The 15,111-nt window shown below is 40.8% G+C and overlaps 1 protein-coding gene across 5 annotated transcripts in view; it reads left to right on the forward strand.

Moving 5' to 3' along the window:
• Positions 1–15,111, forward strand: part of TMEM131L (transmembrane 131 like) — a 72,456-nt gene that overhangs the window by 31,755 nt on the left and 25,590 nt on the right. For 4 of the 5 annotated variants that reach the window (XM_079990407.1, XM_079990408.1, XM_079990405.1 and 1 more), the window contains exons 4-10: positions 3,193–3,261; positions 4,389–4,512; positions 5,816–5,932; positions 9,513–9,623; positions 12,845–12,922; positions 14,658–14,811; positions 14,920–14,978. In XM_079990407.1, coding sequence (XP_079846533.1) covers positions 3,193–3,261; positions 4,389–4,512; positions 5,816–5,932; positions 9,513–9,623; positions 12,845–12,922; positions 14,658–14,811; positions 14,920–14,978 — 712 coding nt within the window. The remainder of the gene's footprint in view (positions 1–3,192; positions 3,262–4,388; positions 4,513–5,815; positions 5,933–9,512; positions 9,624–12,844; positions 12,923–14,657; positions 14,812–14,919; positions 14,979–15,111) is intronic. The other variant, XM_079990409.1, reaches the window with a different exon arrangement.

Below are 15,111 nucleotides of genomic sequence, written 5' to 3' on the forward strand. Positions count from 1 at the left end.
TGCGGCGGGGTGCGCTCCCGTCGTTCGGTCCCAGCGCCTGCCAACCTAGCAGTTCGAAAGCACCCCCGGGTGCAAGTAGATAAATAGGGACCGCTTACTAGCGGGAAGGTAAACGGCGTTTCCATGTGCGGCTCTGGCTCACCAGAGCAGCAATGTCACGCTGGCCACGTGACCCGGAAGTGTCTCCGGACAGCGCTGGCCCCTGGCCTCTTAAGTGAGATGGGCGCACAACCCCAGAGTCTGTCAAGACTGGCCCGTACGGGCAGGGGTACCTTTACCTTTACCTTTTTATGTGGTTTTGATGGTACTTACTGTGTTTAGATGTATATTTATGTATTTTATTCTAGTGTAAACCATTTCAAGATATTCAGATAGTAAGTGGTCTGTAAATGGAACCAGTACATAAATAAATAAAACAAAGTCAGGGTCGTGTAGTGGTTAAAGTGATGGCCTAAGACTTGAGAGACTCTCCACTCTGCCATGAAGCTTACTAGGTGACCTTGGGCCAGCCACTGTTAATCAGTCTAACCCACCTCACAGGGCTGTTGTGAGGAAAAGCTAGGGAGAGGGAGAACCACATGCATCACCTTGAGCTCCTTGGATAAAAAGTGGAGAAGAAATGCATTAACAAACACGCTAATTAACTAACTAACTAACTAACGATGAAGTCATGTTTCCATGCAGTGTTGCTGTTTGGCATCTATTGAAATCAATGTAGCTGCAGGCTTGTGTGTATGGAATAGGCCTTGTGTTCATGGGAGTGAACTGGGGAAATCACAAACCTAGGCACGCAATAACATGTGCTTTTCTTTGGCATTGCGCCTATGATGATTAAAACTAGGTTCAAGCTCCTGTGTAAGTTTTGGGGTAAACTCTGTGCTTTTTTTAAAGTGCATTTTTTCAAAAACCTGAAATGTAAAACCTCTGAGAACTTGGCAAGAAAGATTTCCCCACTGCAGATAAAAATAAGCAAACAAATATGTGTATTGCTGCTTGGTTTTTTTTTAAAAAAGATTTTATTTATCAACATTTTAGAAAGCAAAGAACCTGTTAGACCATAAAATTGTTTGGGGGAGGGGGAGCATATATAATTGCTTCATGTATATATTTGTGAGAATCTTATTTTAGAAACTAGTGCAACCCTATGCATATTTACTCTGAAGTAAGTACTATATATGGGACGCAGGTGGCGCTGTGGGTTAAAGCCTCAGCGCCTAGGGCTTGCCGATCGAAAGGTCGGCGGTTCGAATCCCTGCGGCGGGGTGCGCTCCCGCTGCTCGGTCCCAGCGCCTGCCAACCTAGCAGTTCGAAAGCACCTCCGGGTGCAAGTAGATAAATAGGGACCGCTTACCAGCGGGAAGGTAAACGGCGTTTCCGTGTGAGGCAATGTCACGCTGGCCACGTGACCCGGAAGTGTCTCCGGACAGCGCTGGCCCCTGGCCTCTTAAGTGAGATGGGCGCACAACCCCAGAGTCTGTCAAGACTGGCCCGTACGGGCAGGGTTACCTTTACCTTTACCTTTTTAAGTACTATATATAGTAGGACTTACCCCAGAGAAGTGTCCATAGGATCACAGATTTCGGCTCTTTTACAATCATTCATATTAGGAATAAAAGCTTTGAGCCACAAAAGAGGGAGGAACACAAACTTGCAGGTGGTCTGGAAAGGTGTGCCAAGTTGGCCAGGCAGAAAGTCAAGAGAGCATATTGAATTATGTGACCCTCTGAAGCTCCACTGCTGATTTTAATTATAAGGCTTTTAAATTAGGTCTTAACATGCCAATTGATAAACTTAATGCTCTGGTTTCTCCTCAGATAGTAAAAATATATTTATAACTATTTTTCCAGGAGTAAAATCCTGGTTCGTTGCTGACGTGTTTTGCTTTGTGAGCTTTAATTCTCTGGGTTTCTCCCTACCATTGCACCAAGGGAGGAGCAAAGTGGAAGCAAAGACGTTGTGTTCTAGCATGATGCTTTTTCACACTGTGGTTTAAGTGAGCCAAGCTTACTGTAATGTGCAAACTTGACCTTTATCAGAGTTCATTTCTTGTTAACCTGAGAGTGTCTATAAGTGCCCTCTTGATTTTGAACAATGCCCACGATGGTTATCCACAGTTGCCATGAGGCTATTTATGAACCAGGGGAGTTGCATTCGAGGACTGTTGATGTGGGATCTCTTCCACATCATTTATTTATTTTTGTCTATTCTCTGCGGAAAGTGGGGGTTGTGCTGCTTTCTGTTCAGAATACATTTTTGGAGCTATCCCTTATAAAAATCTGAATACTAAATGGCAACGGGCGGAGAATACAACTTTCAGAACCTGATGTAATTTTGTACAAATCAATATGTTAAGCTGTTAAGAGGACTATATCAAGTTTATGGTATTTTATTGCTTATAATTGGATTTCTCCCTTTCCCCTGTCCCAGTTGCTTATGTTGTCCCTTATTAATTTGATTTGGTTGTTACAGCCTTTTGCCTAAGCATATTAGCCCTCTTCAGACATTCAGCCAAAGACATGCCATAAATGGCATAGAGGCAAGTGATTTACGCACCATCTCAGCCCACTTCATCTGTAGGAAGGTCAGGATGAAGCAGGCAGGGACATTGGGACTGAGGGCAGTGCACCTGTACACACTAATGCTCTCACACCTTCAGCTGAATGCCTGAATGGGACTGTTGTCAGGCCTGTATTCCAAGTTTGTGCTTGCAGGTTTCTAGGAATAATTAATTGTGCATGTGTATTCTTAATACAGTGGTACCTCTGGATGCAAACGGGATCCATTCCAGAGCCCCATTTGCATCCTGAGTAGAATGCAACCCACGTGTGTGCAGGTCGTGATTTGCTGCTTCTGCGTATGCGCGTGACATCATTTTGCGCGTCTGCACATGTGCTAGCGGCGAAACCCGGAAGTAATGCATTCTGTTACTTTCGGGTCGCCGCGGAGTGTAACCTGAAAACGCTCAACCTGAAGCATATTTAACCTGAGGTATGACTGTATTTTAGAGTGAAGCTGAGTGAATCAGTAACAGTTTTTGAGAGAGTTAATTTTGAATTGTGGCGTGGCAGTTATGGTCTTGATTTTCCTTGTATTGTTAAAGGAAAATCGAGCGATGCTAGTACAGTCTACATATAATCTGAGATCTTGTGTAAAGGAATATGTTTTTATAATTACTGTTCTCTTCTTTTTCAGCTTCTCTGCTAAAATGTCAAATGGGAGGGTCCTTCATTTTCACCCTTCAATTCTCCATTTTGGAATGCAGTGAGTATTTTGCATACTTTTATTCTGTATCCCAGGAAATTCTTTCCCTAGAAGAGTCTTTAATTCCCTTCCATTTTGCATTGCATACAATGTTTCCACCCTCCTTTTCTGTGTCCGGTTCCTTGGCAGCTTAGAGTACATAGTTCTTACTCAAGCAGGATTGCAACACACAACTAATAATAATAACACCACCTTCCCGTTCACCAGCGGGCCCCAGGGCTGGTTGTTACAATATAAGATTCTGAATTAAAAACAGTTAAAACAAGTTACAGCCACAGGAGTAGGATGGGTCTTGAAAATAACCATCTCAGGTGTCAAAGGGCTCTGTGTCTTCAGATTTGCTGAAAGATGAAGGTGGCAGACACATCTCTGTGGGAGGGAATTTCACAACACCCTTTTCGGGGGGGGGCCCTTCCTTGTACTTCTGAGGATGGCAGAACCACCAAAAGAGGCCCATCTTCTGATCTTAATACCAGAGAAGGTCTGTAAAGAAGGAGGCAGTCTCTCAGATTTCGGGGGCTAAAGTCCTATAGGGCCTTACACACTAAACACCTTGAATTGAATCTGGAAATGAACTGACAGCAAACATAGCAGTTTTAGAACAATCGTAAGAGTTCTAAAGGCAGCCCTAGTCAGCAATCTGGCCACTGCATTTTGAACCACTGCATTCAGAATTCTCTTCAAGAGCAGCCCTATGTAAAGCACGTTGCAGTAATCCAATCTGGAAGTTACCAGAACATGGAGTACCATAGCCAAGTTATCTCTGTCCAAAAGGGGCTGTAGCTGGTGAACCAGTTGGAATTAGAAATAGGCACTCCTAGCCATCTAGGCCTCCTAGGCCTCAAGTGAAAATGTTGGACCCAGGATTACCTGCAAGCTATAACCATGTTCTGCTGGTTTTCATGAAAAGGGAACTCTGGATGAGGATGAGGTGGCTTTTGGCTTGGATTTGTTCATGTCATGCCAAAACCACATTGTGTCTGTATCCCAAAGTTATCTTTGGTTTAAATTCCAATGGGCCCAAGCTGTAGGGGTTTTTCTGAACACACTATGTTTGCATGTGGAGTGGAAAACATGACTGCATTTTTTCCATTGCCAATAATACTTCCCTTTCTTCTTTCCCTTAGGTTGCTGGGACTGCCTAAAGCTAAAATGCTATGTGCTTACAATCCTAGTAAGGATAAAGATGTTATAGTGAATTCAATGTTTACAGCTACTAGGCATTTTCATGTGTCTCCTGTTCATAGCAGGGTGAGTGCTGATGTACTTTTGGAAACTATGCTAGGGCAGAGTGCCAGAGTTTCATGCTTTCCTTGGCCCTAAAAGCGTTAGCTAACTGGTCTTTCTTTCCTACTTTCCCAGCCATCAGCTTGTTCTTGGTCTTCCCATTTATTTCTATTAGGGCTGAGCTGAACATTTCCCCATACATTTTCGGTGCCAAAAAAAAATATGCTTTCTGTGTTCCTCAGAAGTATCTAATTTTTACTGTTGCTCGTTGCTTTTTCAGCCCCTGTTGCTTGTGGCTTCACCTGCATTTGGATTCCAATACACTTAAAACTCAATACATCCATGTCAGTTGTCTTCTCTCCTCTAGCTCAATCATTCTCCGCCCTCCAAATGACTCTTACTCCCTCAGAAGACTCTGCCCTTTCGCCCTTGTTACTCTCCTCTGCTATGAGAATTTCTTGTTTTTAACGAACTAGCTTTTATTTTATTTTCTAACAGTGGGTTATTTTTTTACACATGTAGCTTGTTTAAACTATGATTTGTTGAAATGAGCCAAGGTCAAACTGTGGTTGTTTCAACAAACAATCATTTAAACTTATGAGAGTTCCCAGTTTGGATGTAATGATATGCTCCTTTAAAGTTTATGTTTCCAATTTCCTCCTTGTGCTCTGGAGCCAGAGGAGGGGGCTGAGGGGAAGCATGCAAACCCAAGCTCATTCATATCATAGCTGTCAACCTTCCCTTTTTGGGGGGCAGGAAATTTCCTTATTCCAGCGCCGTTTCCCACTTGTTCCTGCTGCTACCCCGGATTGTTAAATATCCTGCAGACTGTCCCCAGGACAGGTGAGGCTGCTGATCCCTTATTTTCAAATCTGAAAGTTGACAGCTATGATTCATATCATGCTAAACCATGATTGGGAAGTTAAATAGTGGTGGTTATATAAGTTTGGGTACATTGGCAAGCTACTATGGTTTGCTGCTAACCATGATTGAAAGCTTCTGATTGTGACGTGTAGGAAAAGGGAGGAGGGGGCATATGAGCCTGAGGTTCCTGGTTGTTACAATTATAATGCTAAGTCATATTTTAGTGCTGCATTTGAAGCCAGCCTCTGTCTTAGCATGCAGTCTCTTTATAGCTGCCCCTCCTTGTTTCGTATTGCTCTTCAGACTACATAAAGGAAGGTGCAGGGGAGCATGGCGGCTATGGACCACTGTCACTAGTGGGGCAAGGGGTGGGTGGTGACCCACTTCTTAAAATTTACAAGTCTGTAATAAAATTAATGCAATTAATTCTATTGAACACCAGATACTTTTATTTTATCTGTAGGTGATTCCAGCAATGGGAAAAAATTGTTTCAGAGTACTGTTTCTTCCATTAGAAGAAGGCAGTTTTGAAAGTACATTATTTATAAATACCTCATCTCATGGAATATTTTCATATCAGGTAATCTTTTGTTCATCAGCTTGAGATTTAGAAGGTAATTTGTTTTTCAAATGACGTAATAGTGGGCAAAACCAGGAAACATTGCCAGCAGTTCTTGGTCATGAATAAATAATACTTGCAGAGAGCATTATGATTTCCAAGGGACTGAAGCTTTAAGGGGTCTGTTTTTCTGGTCCCAAATGGCTTAAAAATTTTCTACATTTGTGTTGGAGAAGAAGCAAGTGGGCGACTTTCCCCTCTGGTAGTTGAAGACAACCATCCTGTAGGTACATTTTCAAGTAAGCCTTTCTAACCTGGAAAAAAAAAGATTTGTATTCCATGTTAAGCATTACAGACAATTAAATACAGTAGTTCTAAAAGTATATGTAGCCCTGTTTGGCCATGATTTATTTGCTGCTACAGAAAAAAGTGTAGAGACATCCAGAAAATCCGTGTTATACAGATTATACAAGGAATTATGCCTCAGTTTTATAACTGACGGCCTTCCTAGGCTGTACCTCAGTAGGTTGGAGAACTAAGGCAATGCTGCCATTGTCTATGCAGTGACATCTGGATCTTATAGCACATATCGCTTGCTGGAGCCAGGATGACTGCAGTGTACTACACAAAGCCTTCCTGCTCCTTCCAAACCTTGGACGTGGCATGATGAGTTAAAGACTCCTCAGTTGAAGCAGAGGCAGGGTGTGGCTGTGCCTTTGCTCATGATCCTTGTGCAGTAAGGGCTGCATTGTATTTGAATGGCAGTTGCTGAGCAGCACAAGCAGGGGACTGCTATTGCACATGTGTCATTCTTGCACGCTTCCCATACACATTTTATTGACCATGTAAGAGGGCATAATGTGACTAGATGGACCTTTGGTTTGAACCAGCAGGGCTCTTGGCATTCACTATGATCTCAAACTTTGCATGCAAAATTTGCTGTTGTACACCAGTTTGCATTGTGCATGTATAAGACAATTTGGGATCTTCATTCATTATTTACTTATTAAATTTGTATACCACCCTATGCCCGCAGGTCTCGGGGCGGTTGCAACATAAAATCACAATATAAAAACATGAAATGAATAATAAAAATAGAACCAACCCAATAAACACACACACCCTTCGGTTGCATTCACTTCAAAGGGACTAGCAGAAGAGAATTTTCTCAGTGATCTGGATTGTGTCACAGGTTTGCACACACTCTACCTCTTGGATGAATAACACTTCATTGATAAACTGAAGGGATCTGTAAGGAGTTCTAAAAAAACAGTTTACTGTGGAATTTGTGAATAAAATTTTTAAAATAACAGAGAAACAAAAGGTTAGTGTCAGGCCTGGTCGTTGTCCTCTTCAGATCACCACACGAATGCTTCTTGTTCTTTTATAACTTTTTATTGCTTATTAACAAAACAATCTTATAAACGGTTCTTAAATATTATTCCTCAGAGTCACTTATTTCAGATACCTTCTGAGCTCTGCTTCTCCGTGACCAGCCACTCTCAAAATGTCGAACGCGCCCTTCCCTTCGCTTTCCCGCTCTTTTTTATAACCTCCTGGCTAGAGCTGGCTTGTATCTCCCCTCCTCCGAATCTGAGCTAGAACTGAACCCTTGCCTTTCCTGGGAACAGCCAGTCCCTCCCTGTTGTTCCTCTTGCTCTCTTCTATTAGATTCACTGCTCTCCTTCCCCCCTTGGGGAATGCTTTCTCCCTCTGAGAAACTGGAAACTTCTAACTCTTCCCTGACAGTTAGTAACATTTAACTGGGCTTTAAAAAGAAGAAAAAATAATATTTACTTGTGTAAATTCTAATATAATATAATATAATATAATATAATATAATATAATATAATATAATATAATATAATATAATATAAAACATAATATGCTTTTAAAACTTGGGCCTTCATCATAAAAGTTTCTAAATAATTACATATCTAGTGCAAAAGTTTCCTTCACCTTTTTCTTACGTAAAACACTGTGCTAAACGAAGTGCTTCAGATGTTTGAAGTATTAGAAAACTGCAGCTGATACTCAGTTGCTCTTGTAACACCTGGTGTAGTTATTAATTTGAATTGTTCAGGCAGCAATACCCAAGACCCCCCAAATATAATATAAATTCTTCTGTTTTTAGCCCCCTCGTTTGTTTATAGCACGCATCTCATGAATAAGTGCTAGAAATACTTTCCCACAGCCTCACCAACACTTCTGAATAAACATGCACTGAAAGTCATGCAAATAATGCTGGAGGAGGTTCCTTCACATCTGTCTGCTGTTCCCCTGTGATCACCTCTCTTGCAGCCATCAACCCACCCACCCACACTGCATCTGCTATGCCCATTTCCCTTTTTTGCATGTACTAAGGCAAATGAATGAATTCTAGTCTTCAGCGATCGTAAAGTTGCAAATAATAATAATAATTAAATAAAATTGCCATGTTAATTTTTGTGAAATTGTAATTTCACTTGCATTGTGTCTGAGGTGGCAAAGCCTCTGGTTCTTCTTGACCAAGCAACTGTGGCTACCCTGGAATGTTAATTTACTCTAGTAAATTTCCTGCCACTGGTGCCTTCACTCCTCTTGATTCTCTTCAGTTGCCCTAGGAACCAAACAGTCCAGCTTCTGTGAGGGAAGGGGAAATTGTCTGTTTGGTTTGGATTATTGCCGCAGAGAGAGATATATATATACATTATTATTATTTTTTTGCTTTCTCCAAGTCCTAGTTCATAAGAGCTCAAGAGAGGGGATTTTTGTGTAACACTTGTCAGAAAAGTGGACTTATGGAACCACAATCATTAGTTTAAAAGATTGTTTTGTCTTTGATCTCCTTGCTTCAGTTTCATAACTTGCACTGCGGAACCACTTCAGCAAGAATTACTAGGAGATTATCTTCCCTCTTCCTTAGAAATCTCATATAGAAAGCCACTGTCCAAGTAAAATACTATATAACCATCTAAATAGCAGAAACAAATGTTAGTACACTTATCTTTCAGTTTCCCCTCAGCAGCCTATTTGGAGATTTATGTCACATTATTCATTGTGAAAGTCCTATTCACATTTTAATGCATCTTTTGCTATTTGATTCATAAAATGCCTAGATTTGTTCTTACTCTTTTTATGTTTATCAGACCTAGCCCAGGTAGATGAAAAGTGGTACTTTTAGGAATGGCATATAAAATTGTCTAAAATGGTTCAGTATGGTAGCTGTGGTCTGGACATTTTTTTTTAGTTCATGCTCAAACAGAAATCGCCTTCACTTTGAATTGACATTGTGATGTCACCACATGCCATATCTTACTGACCACATGGCATTAATATAATCACATTGACTGTCATCCCCAATTGCCTGGAATCACCTAGTGAAGCAGAACCTTTCCCCCAATTTTAAAAATATTGCTGAAGAAGCAATAAACAGAGGAAAAAATGTTGTAAACCATTTTGCGGAGAGGCCTTGCACTCTGGAAATGTTTTTATATATGAACAATTGGTGCAGGTGTGTTACTGAATAATTTCAATATATTCTGCTATTTTAGCATGTAACATGCTAAAGCATGTTATTTTTGTTTGAAAATAGTGAATGTAATGTACTGTTTTACACCAGGTCTTTGGAACAGGAACTTCAAGGACCATTTCAGAAGACTCTAGAAAGCAGCTAGCAAATACTTATTTACTGCTTCCACATATCAACAGTATCCAGATCTCACAGACACTGGTATAGTAACTTTTTTTTTTTAAAAAAAGTTATATTTTAGGGACCATGTAAGGTTGCTTTGTTTTTCAAAAAGAACTGTACCTCAGCTTTCTGTTTAATGTTAATGGAAATGGTACCATGGGGTTTTAAGGGCTATTGTTGTTGATTCTTGGCAGAATATTGTAGTGGGGAGGGAGATAGTAGTATTGTTGATAGCATCTCGCTCTGCAACAGTACAAATGGAGGAACAATAATCATTCCTGTGAGTTGCACAATTGACCACTGACCACTGAAACCCCAAGTACAATGCACACATGTCCTTGTTTCATTTCCTGCGTTGCCCTTTGCTGCTCTCCAGTACAGTGGTACCTCTAGTTGCAGACATGATCCGTTCCAGGGTGCCATTTGCACCCCGAAAAGTCTGCAACTAGTGCTGCGCTTCTGCGCAAGCATGGAGCAGGATAGAGCGCTTCTACACATGTGCGAAGCATGCAGAACGCTTCTGCACATGCACGTGGGGCGAAACCCGGAAGTATACACTTCTGGGTTTGCCGCGTTTGCAACCTGAAAATCCGCAATGTGAAGCAAACACAACAAGAAGTACACTAGAAGTAGCTGCTCTTTGGAATAACAATATTTCTTACTTCTCATTGCTGATTATATATAGATTTGTAGGCAAATGGAAGTATAATAACAAAACAAAACAAAAATTGCATACCAGGCAAAATGTATGGAAGTAACCTTCGTTCTTCGTGCCCTATAACACACACTCAAACCCCCCCCAAATCTGGCCCACCAGCCCCAAAATGTTGGTAAACCCTGATGTGGACTAAACAGACAGGCTGTGCAGATCAGAAGAGGCCAGGATTTGAATAAGCTCCTTTGAGTATTCCAAATCTATGGCCACACACACAATGTCTTGTGATAAACCCTTGAGAATAGAGTATTTAATTTCAGCATCTTGCTTTTCTCTCCGGATCAATCTCTACCTGCTCCCCACCCCACTAGCCCAAGAAAAAAGAAACAGACAGAGAGAAAGCAACACATTCTCTCCACTTCCTCTTCAAGGCTCAGATCAGCAGCTCGCGTAGCAGTCTGAGCTTTAAAAAGCACCTAGAGGTGAAAGAGGAAGTGGGGAAAGGGCATCAGATAAACCAGTTTCCTCCCCCTAGTTCTATGTACTACTCAAGGGGAATAGGTAACCGCCCTCAACTACCTCATGATTAGTGTGTGTGTGAGGGGCGCGCGGGGGGGGGGGGACTCGAGGTCTTGCAGTCAGCAGGACAAATCCTGCGCAGTGCCTTTGTGTCCAGAGTTGTCGCACTGGAGACTGTAGGTCCCAGTACTATTTCCAGCATTTCTGGGCAGGACCTGGTATTCAAAATTAGTGTGTTTTTTTAAGAGTGTTGCTCAGGGTCTCTTTCCTAACTTTGCCACAGCAAATAAATTTTAAAATTTAAAGAATTGTCCTGTAGCACCTTAGAGATCAGCTAAGTTTGTTCTGGGCATAAGCTTTCATGTGCATGCATACTTCTTCAGATACCATGCACACAGAAGCTTATACCCAGGACAAACTTAGTTGGTCTCTAAGGTGCTACTGGATATTTTAAATTTTTATTTATTTATTTCGACTGTGTCAGACCAACACAGCTACCTACCTGAATCCTTTGCCACAGCAAGTTTCTTTCATATTGCGACCCAGCTCCTCATTTGTACATTTAAAAAAAAATAAAAAAATCTGGTGTTAAAATATTGTTGTTAGAATCTTCGAAGTCAAATAATCTTGAAATCTACAGCTAAAGATTAGGCTAGTTTTTCTCTAATGGTTGCTAGGCCAGTGCCAGCTGGGATGTCATCTTGCTGAGTTTATACTTGAAAACTTGACTGGAAGTGTTACATGCATTTTATAAAGGGAGAAGCTACATGAGCGCAAAAACAAACATGCCTACTGTTAGTGAAATGTGTAACAATGCTTGTGGGTCTTCCTTGTTGGGAAACATCTATGTAATTGTTCTGCTGCTTGTCCAGCAGCAGCAGCAGCAGCAGCAGCAGCAGCAGCAGCAGCAGCAATGATTATCATAATCTGGTTTGAGCCACTTTTTATGCGTCTGCTTTGCACAGAGCAAAGTTTTGTTTGCAAGTATTTAAAACACACACAGAGGAAAGGATGGATTTGTATTTATTTATCCCTTAAAGTTACTTTAAATGCTTTATGAAATTATTGCAAACTCGATCACTGGCTCTGCCTGCTGTGGCAGAAGCAAGGGGAACAGGTTTGCTATATTAAATGTGGCAACAGAATTGTACTGGCTTTAGCGTTAATAATACTAAGGCAATTTATTCTGTAACATAACAGCAACATAGAAGATACTCTGTTCTTTAAGAGTTGGCACGAAGATGTTCTGCAATTCTCATTGCATGGATAAGTGGCTGTTGATTGTGAATGTTTATGTGAAGGTTTCTGATGGTTCTCATGTACCTATAACTGACAAAACCATTTATTGTTCCCACCTTTTGACCTTGAATTCCTGCAAAATGTGGTGGGTTTAGGAGAAGAAATTGAGATTCACATTTGAAAAAAAGAACCAGCAAATAATTAAACAGTTAAATAGTGGTATGATTAGATGTGCTATAGCTCCCCCTCATGGGTATTTGAAAGCATTCTTAACCAGAAAATAAATTGGTATAATGTAAAGCTGACTTTGGCAATGGTACTGTTCATTAGTGAATTTAATTTCAAAATACCTGATTTATATAGGGTATACAAGCTCTAAGTATCCTTGAGGACCAAATTCAGGACCATAATTGGCATATTTGTTTGAAAATAGATCCGTTTTTTGGCGTATGGTTGAATTTGCTAAAATATTTTAGGTATGTAGCAATGCAGTCAACCACGTAAAACACAGAAGGCAACTATAAAAAGTTGTCAGAATTATATAAATGTCAGGGCTGGGTTTTTTTAATGCTGATAATAAAAATGTAGAGTTCGTTATCACATTTATTATAACACTTTTATCTAAGGAGCTCAAGATGGCGTACATTGCTTTCCCCCTCCCATCTTCACAATAACTCTAGCAGACGGACAGACACTGGTTCAAATTTACCCAGTGAGCATCACAGCCAAGTGGGGATCTGAAACCTGGTCCTAGTCTAATTTTCTAAGCACTTCATCACACTTCTACACACCATACTGGTTTGACCTTCTTTCAGACTGTTTTTTTTTGTTTTGTTTGTTTTTCCAGGCAGAAACTAGGAATGTCAGTCACTTAAAAGTTCGTCTTGAATGCCGATTACTTAACAAATTGTATCAGCATTTTAAGGTACGGTGTATACTTTTCTTCCTAAATCAGAGACTACACCAGCCACACACAGCTAACCTAGTTGAGCTGGACTCAGCTGTGGTCTTGGGGGCATCAACGTATATGAACAAGGGTGAATCCTTAAGGCTAATTCAGGATATTTTAGCTTCTGTGACAACTTTAGGTCTATTCCATGGAACAGCTAACCCAGGGTATGGATGCTTTGGTTGAGATTCCTGCAGAGCAAGGGGTTTTACTAGATGACTCTTGGGGGTCTGTTTCAACTCTACCGTTCTGTGATTCTATGTGACACTGCACTGGGAAGTAGGTACTTAAGTGATATTGTATGCTGAGATTACTCTGTCATTGGAGCATTACCTCCTCAAAGCACTGATCCCTTTCATCCTGTGTATGCTGGCATAATGAGCAAGTTACGTTGGTACACTATGTAGTGCATTGAATTCTTTGGGAATTTCCCCCATTAATCTTGCCAACTGTGATCTGACTGGCATCATTCACTTTTTGAATTGCAGCCTGTCTTTGGCCGTTAAGAGTGTCTTAGGCCAAATCTGATGCTGACCGTGCAAAAAGCCATGACATCATTCTGAGGACTATGTCTTAGCTGTGCTATTTTTATGGCTGCATGCCATCAAGTAGATCCAATCTAGATGGTGAATGGCTCAATGAATCCATGCAGTTCCAACCTGAATATTGTTGTCTTTATAAGGAAGACAACAATATTCAGGTTGGAACTGCATGGATTCATTGAACCATTCACCATCTAGATTGGATATTGCTTATTCCCAAATCTTTGCTTATTCCCAAATCTTTTCTCTACGGGAAATTATCAACTACCGTATTGACCTAGGCTCTATCTGCTCACAGTAACTTTAATTTAGTGTATCTGTTTTCTTCCAGCATGACTGCATCTATCATATATTTAAAGAAGTCCAGTATAAGACAGACTCTCATCAGTGTGGCCTGAAGATTAGCTCAAAGTTTCTTGTCACCAGTTCCTACATTTTACCATTCATAGGAGCCAACTCCTAGGGGACAAGTGGTTTTCACCCCCCCCATAAAATAATTGAGGGGGCTGCCCACCTCAAGTTGATGGGCACTGCCATTCAGTGGTGTGCATGCACTTCATCATGTGATCGATTATGTAGGGTGGGGTTTACCTGCCCCCCTCCCAATATTTTATTCAAGTTGGCACCCCTGTTACCATTCCATGTCAAGAAGTGCCTAACAGTTAAAGGGCACACTCTTACTGGAATACACTTTTGTGGATTAAGAAGTGGAGGTCTGCCTTGTCCACTGTCCATATATGACTGTAGATTTTAATTCTCTTTTGAAGGTGCTAAACTAACTTTTAGAAGAAATATATAATGGTCATGTTAGAGAACTGTGTGTACATGTCTATTTACACTTATGTACCCACCCATCATTTTTGTTTCCTTAACTCTGTATAGCTAGAGGATTTCCAGTGCAGCATGTGCAGAGGAACAGTATTTATCCTAAAGAGGCAGAATGTATATCATGATGTCCCATTGCTGTGCATTTGTAGCAAAACATTATTTCCTAAATTAGTATAACTTTCCCTTCAGATTCCCAGTAAAACATCTCCTCTTTTGGCATGCTAGACACCAGGATTTTTTTAAAGGGACCATAGCAGGTTAAGTCTTGCAGTTCTGAATGAATCATTCTGATTGTTCTCATGTGAATAATTTTTTGGATTTCCCTTTCTGTTTTGCATTAGAGTTGCTGCTTTGCATCTGATGGCCTAATGCTGCTAGAGATAAGCTTAATGGTCAAAATGGAAAATATGCAACATGAATTTGTGGACCTTAGGCAGTACTTACTGGAAAACCTTTTTGTAGTTTATGTAGCAATGGACAAAACACAGACCTCTGGTAAGTCCAAGATGTGTCTGCATGTATGTTTCGTTGATATAGTATGTTCTTGCAGCAGTGGACAAAAATATGGTTTGACTTTTTGACTGTTATACTTTTTTTGAACAGACGATTCCCCAGTAGTCTTGTATGTGTTGCATTCAGGGAGCAACCTTCTTTATGTGCAGGTAACTTTTTAAAAAATATATAATTTAATACAGGGGTTCTTAACTTGTGGTCCAGGGAACCGCAGGGAGTTCATGGATGGCTTCAGGGGTTCTATGAACCGGGTGCAATTTATTCCACCCAATGTTGTAAATG

The sequence above is a fragment of the Podarcis cretensis genome (genome assembly GCF_951804945.1).
Source record: "Podarcis cretensis genome assembly, chromosome: 9".
Classification (NCBI taxonomy): Eukaryota; Metazoa; Chordata; class Lepidosauria; order Squamata; family Lacertidae; genus Podarcis; species Podarcis cretensis.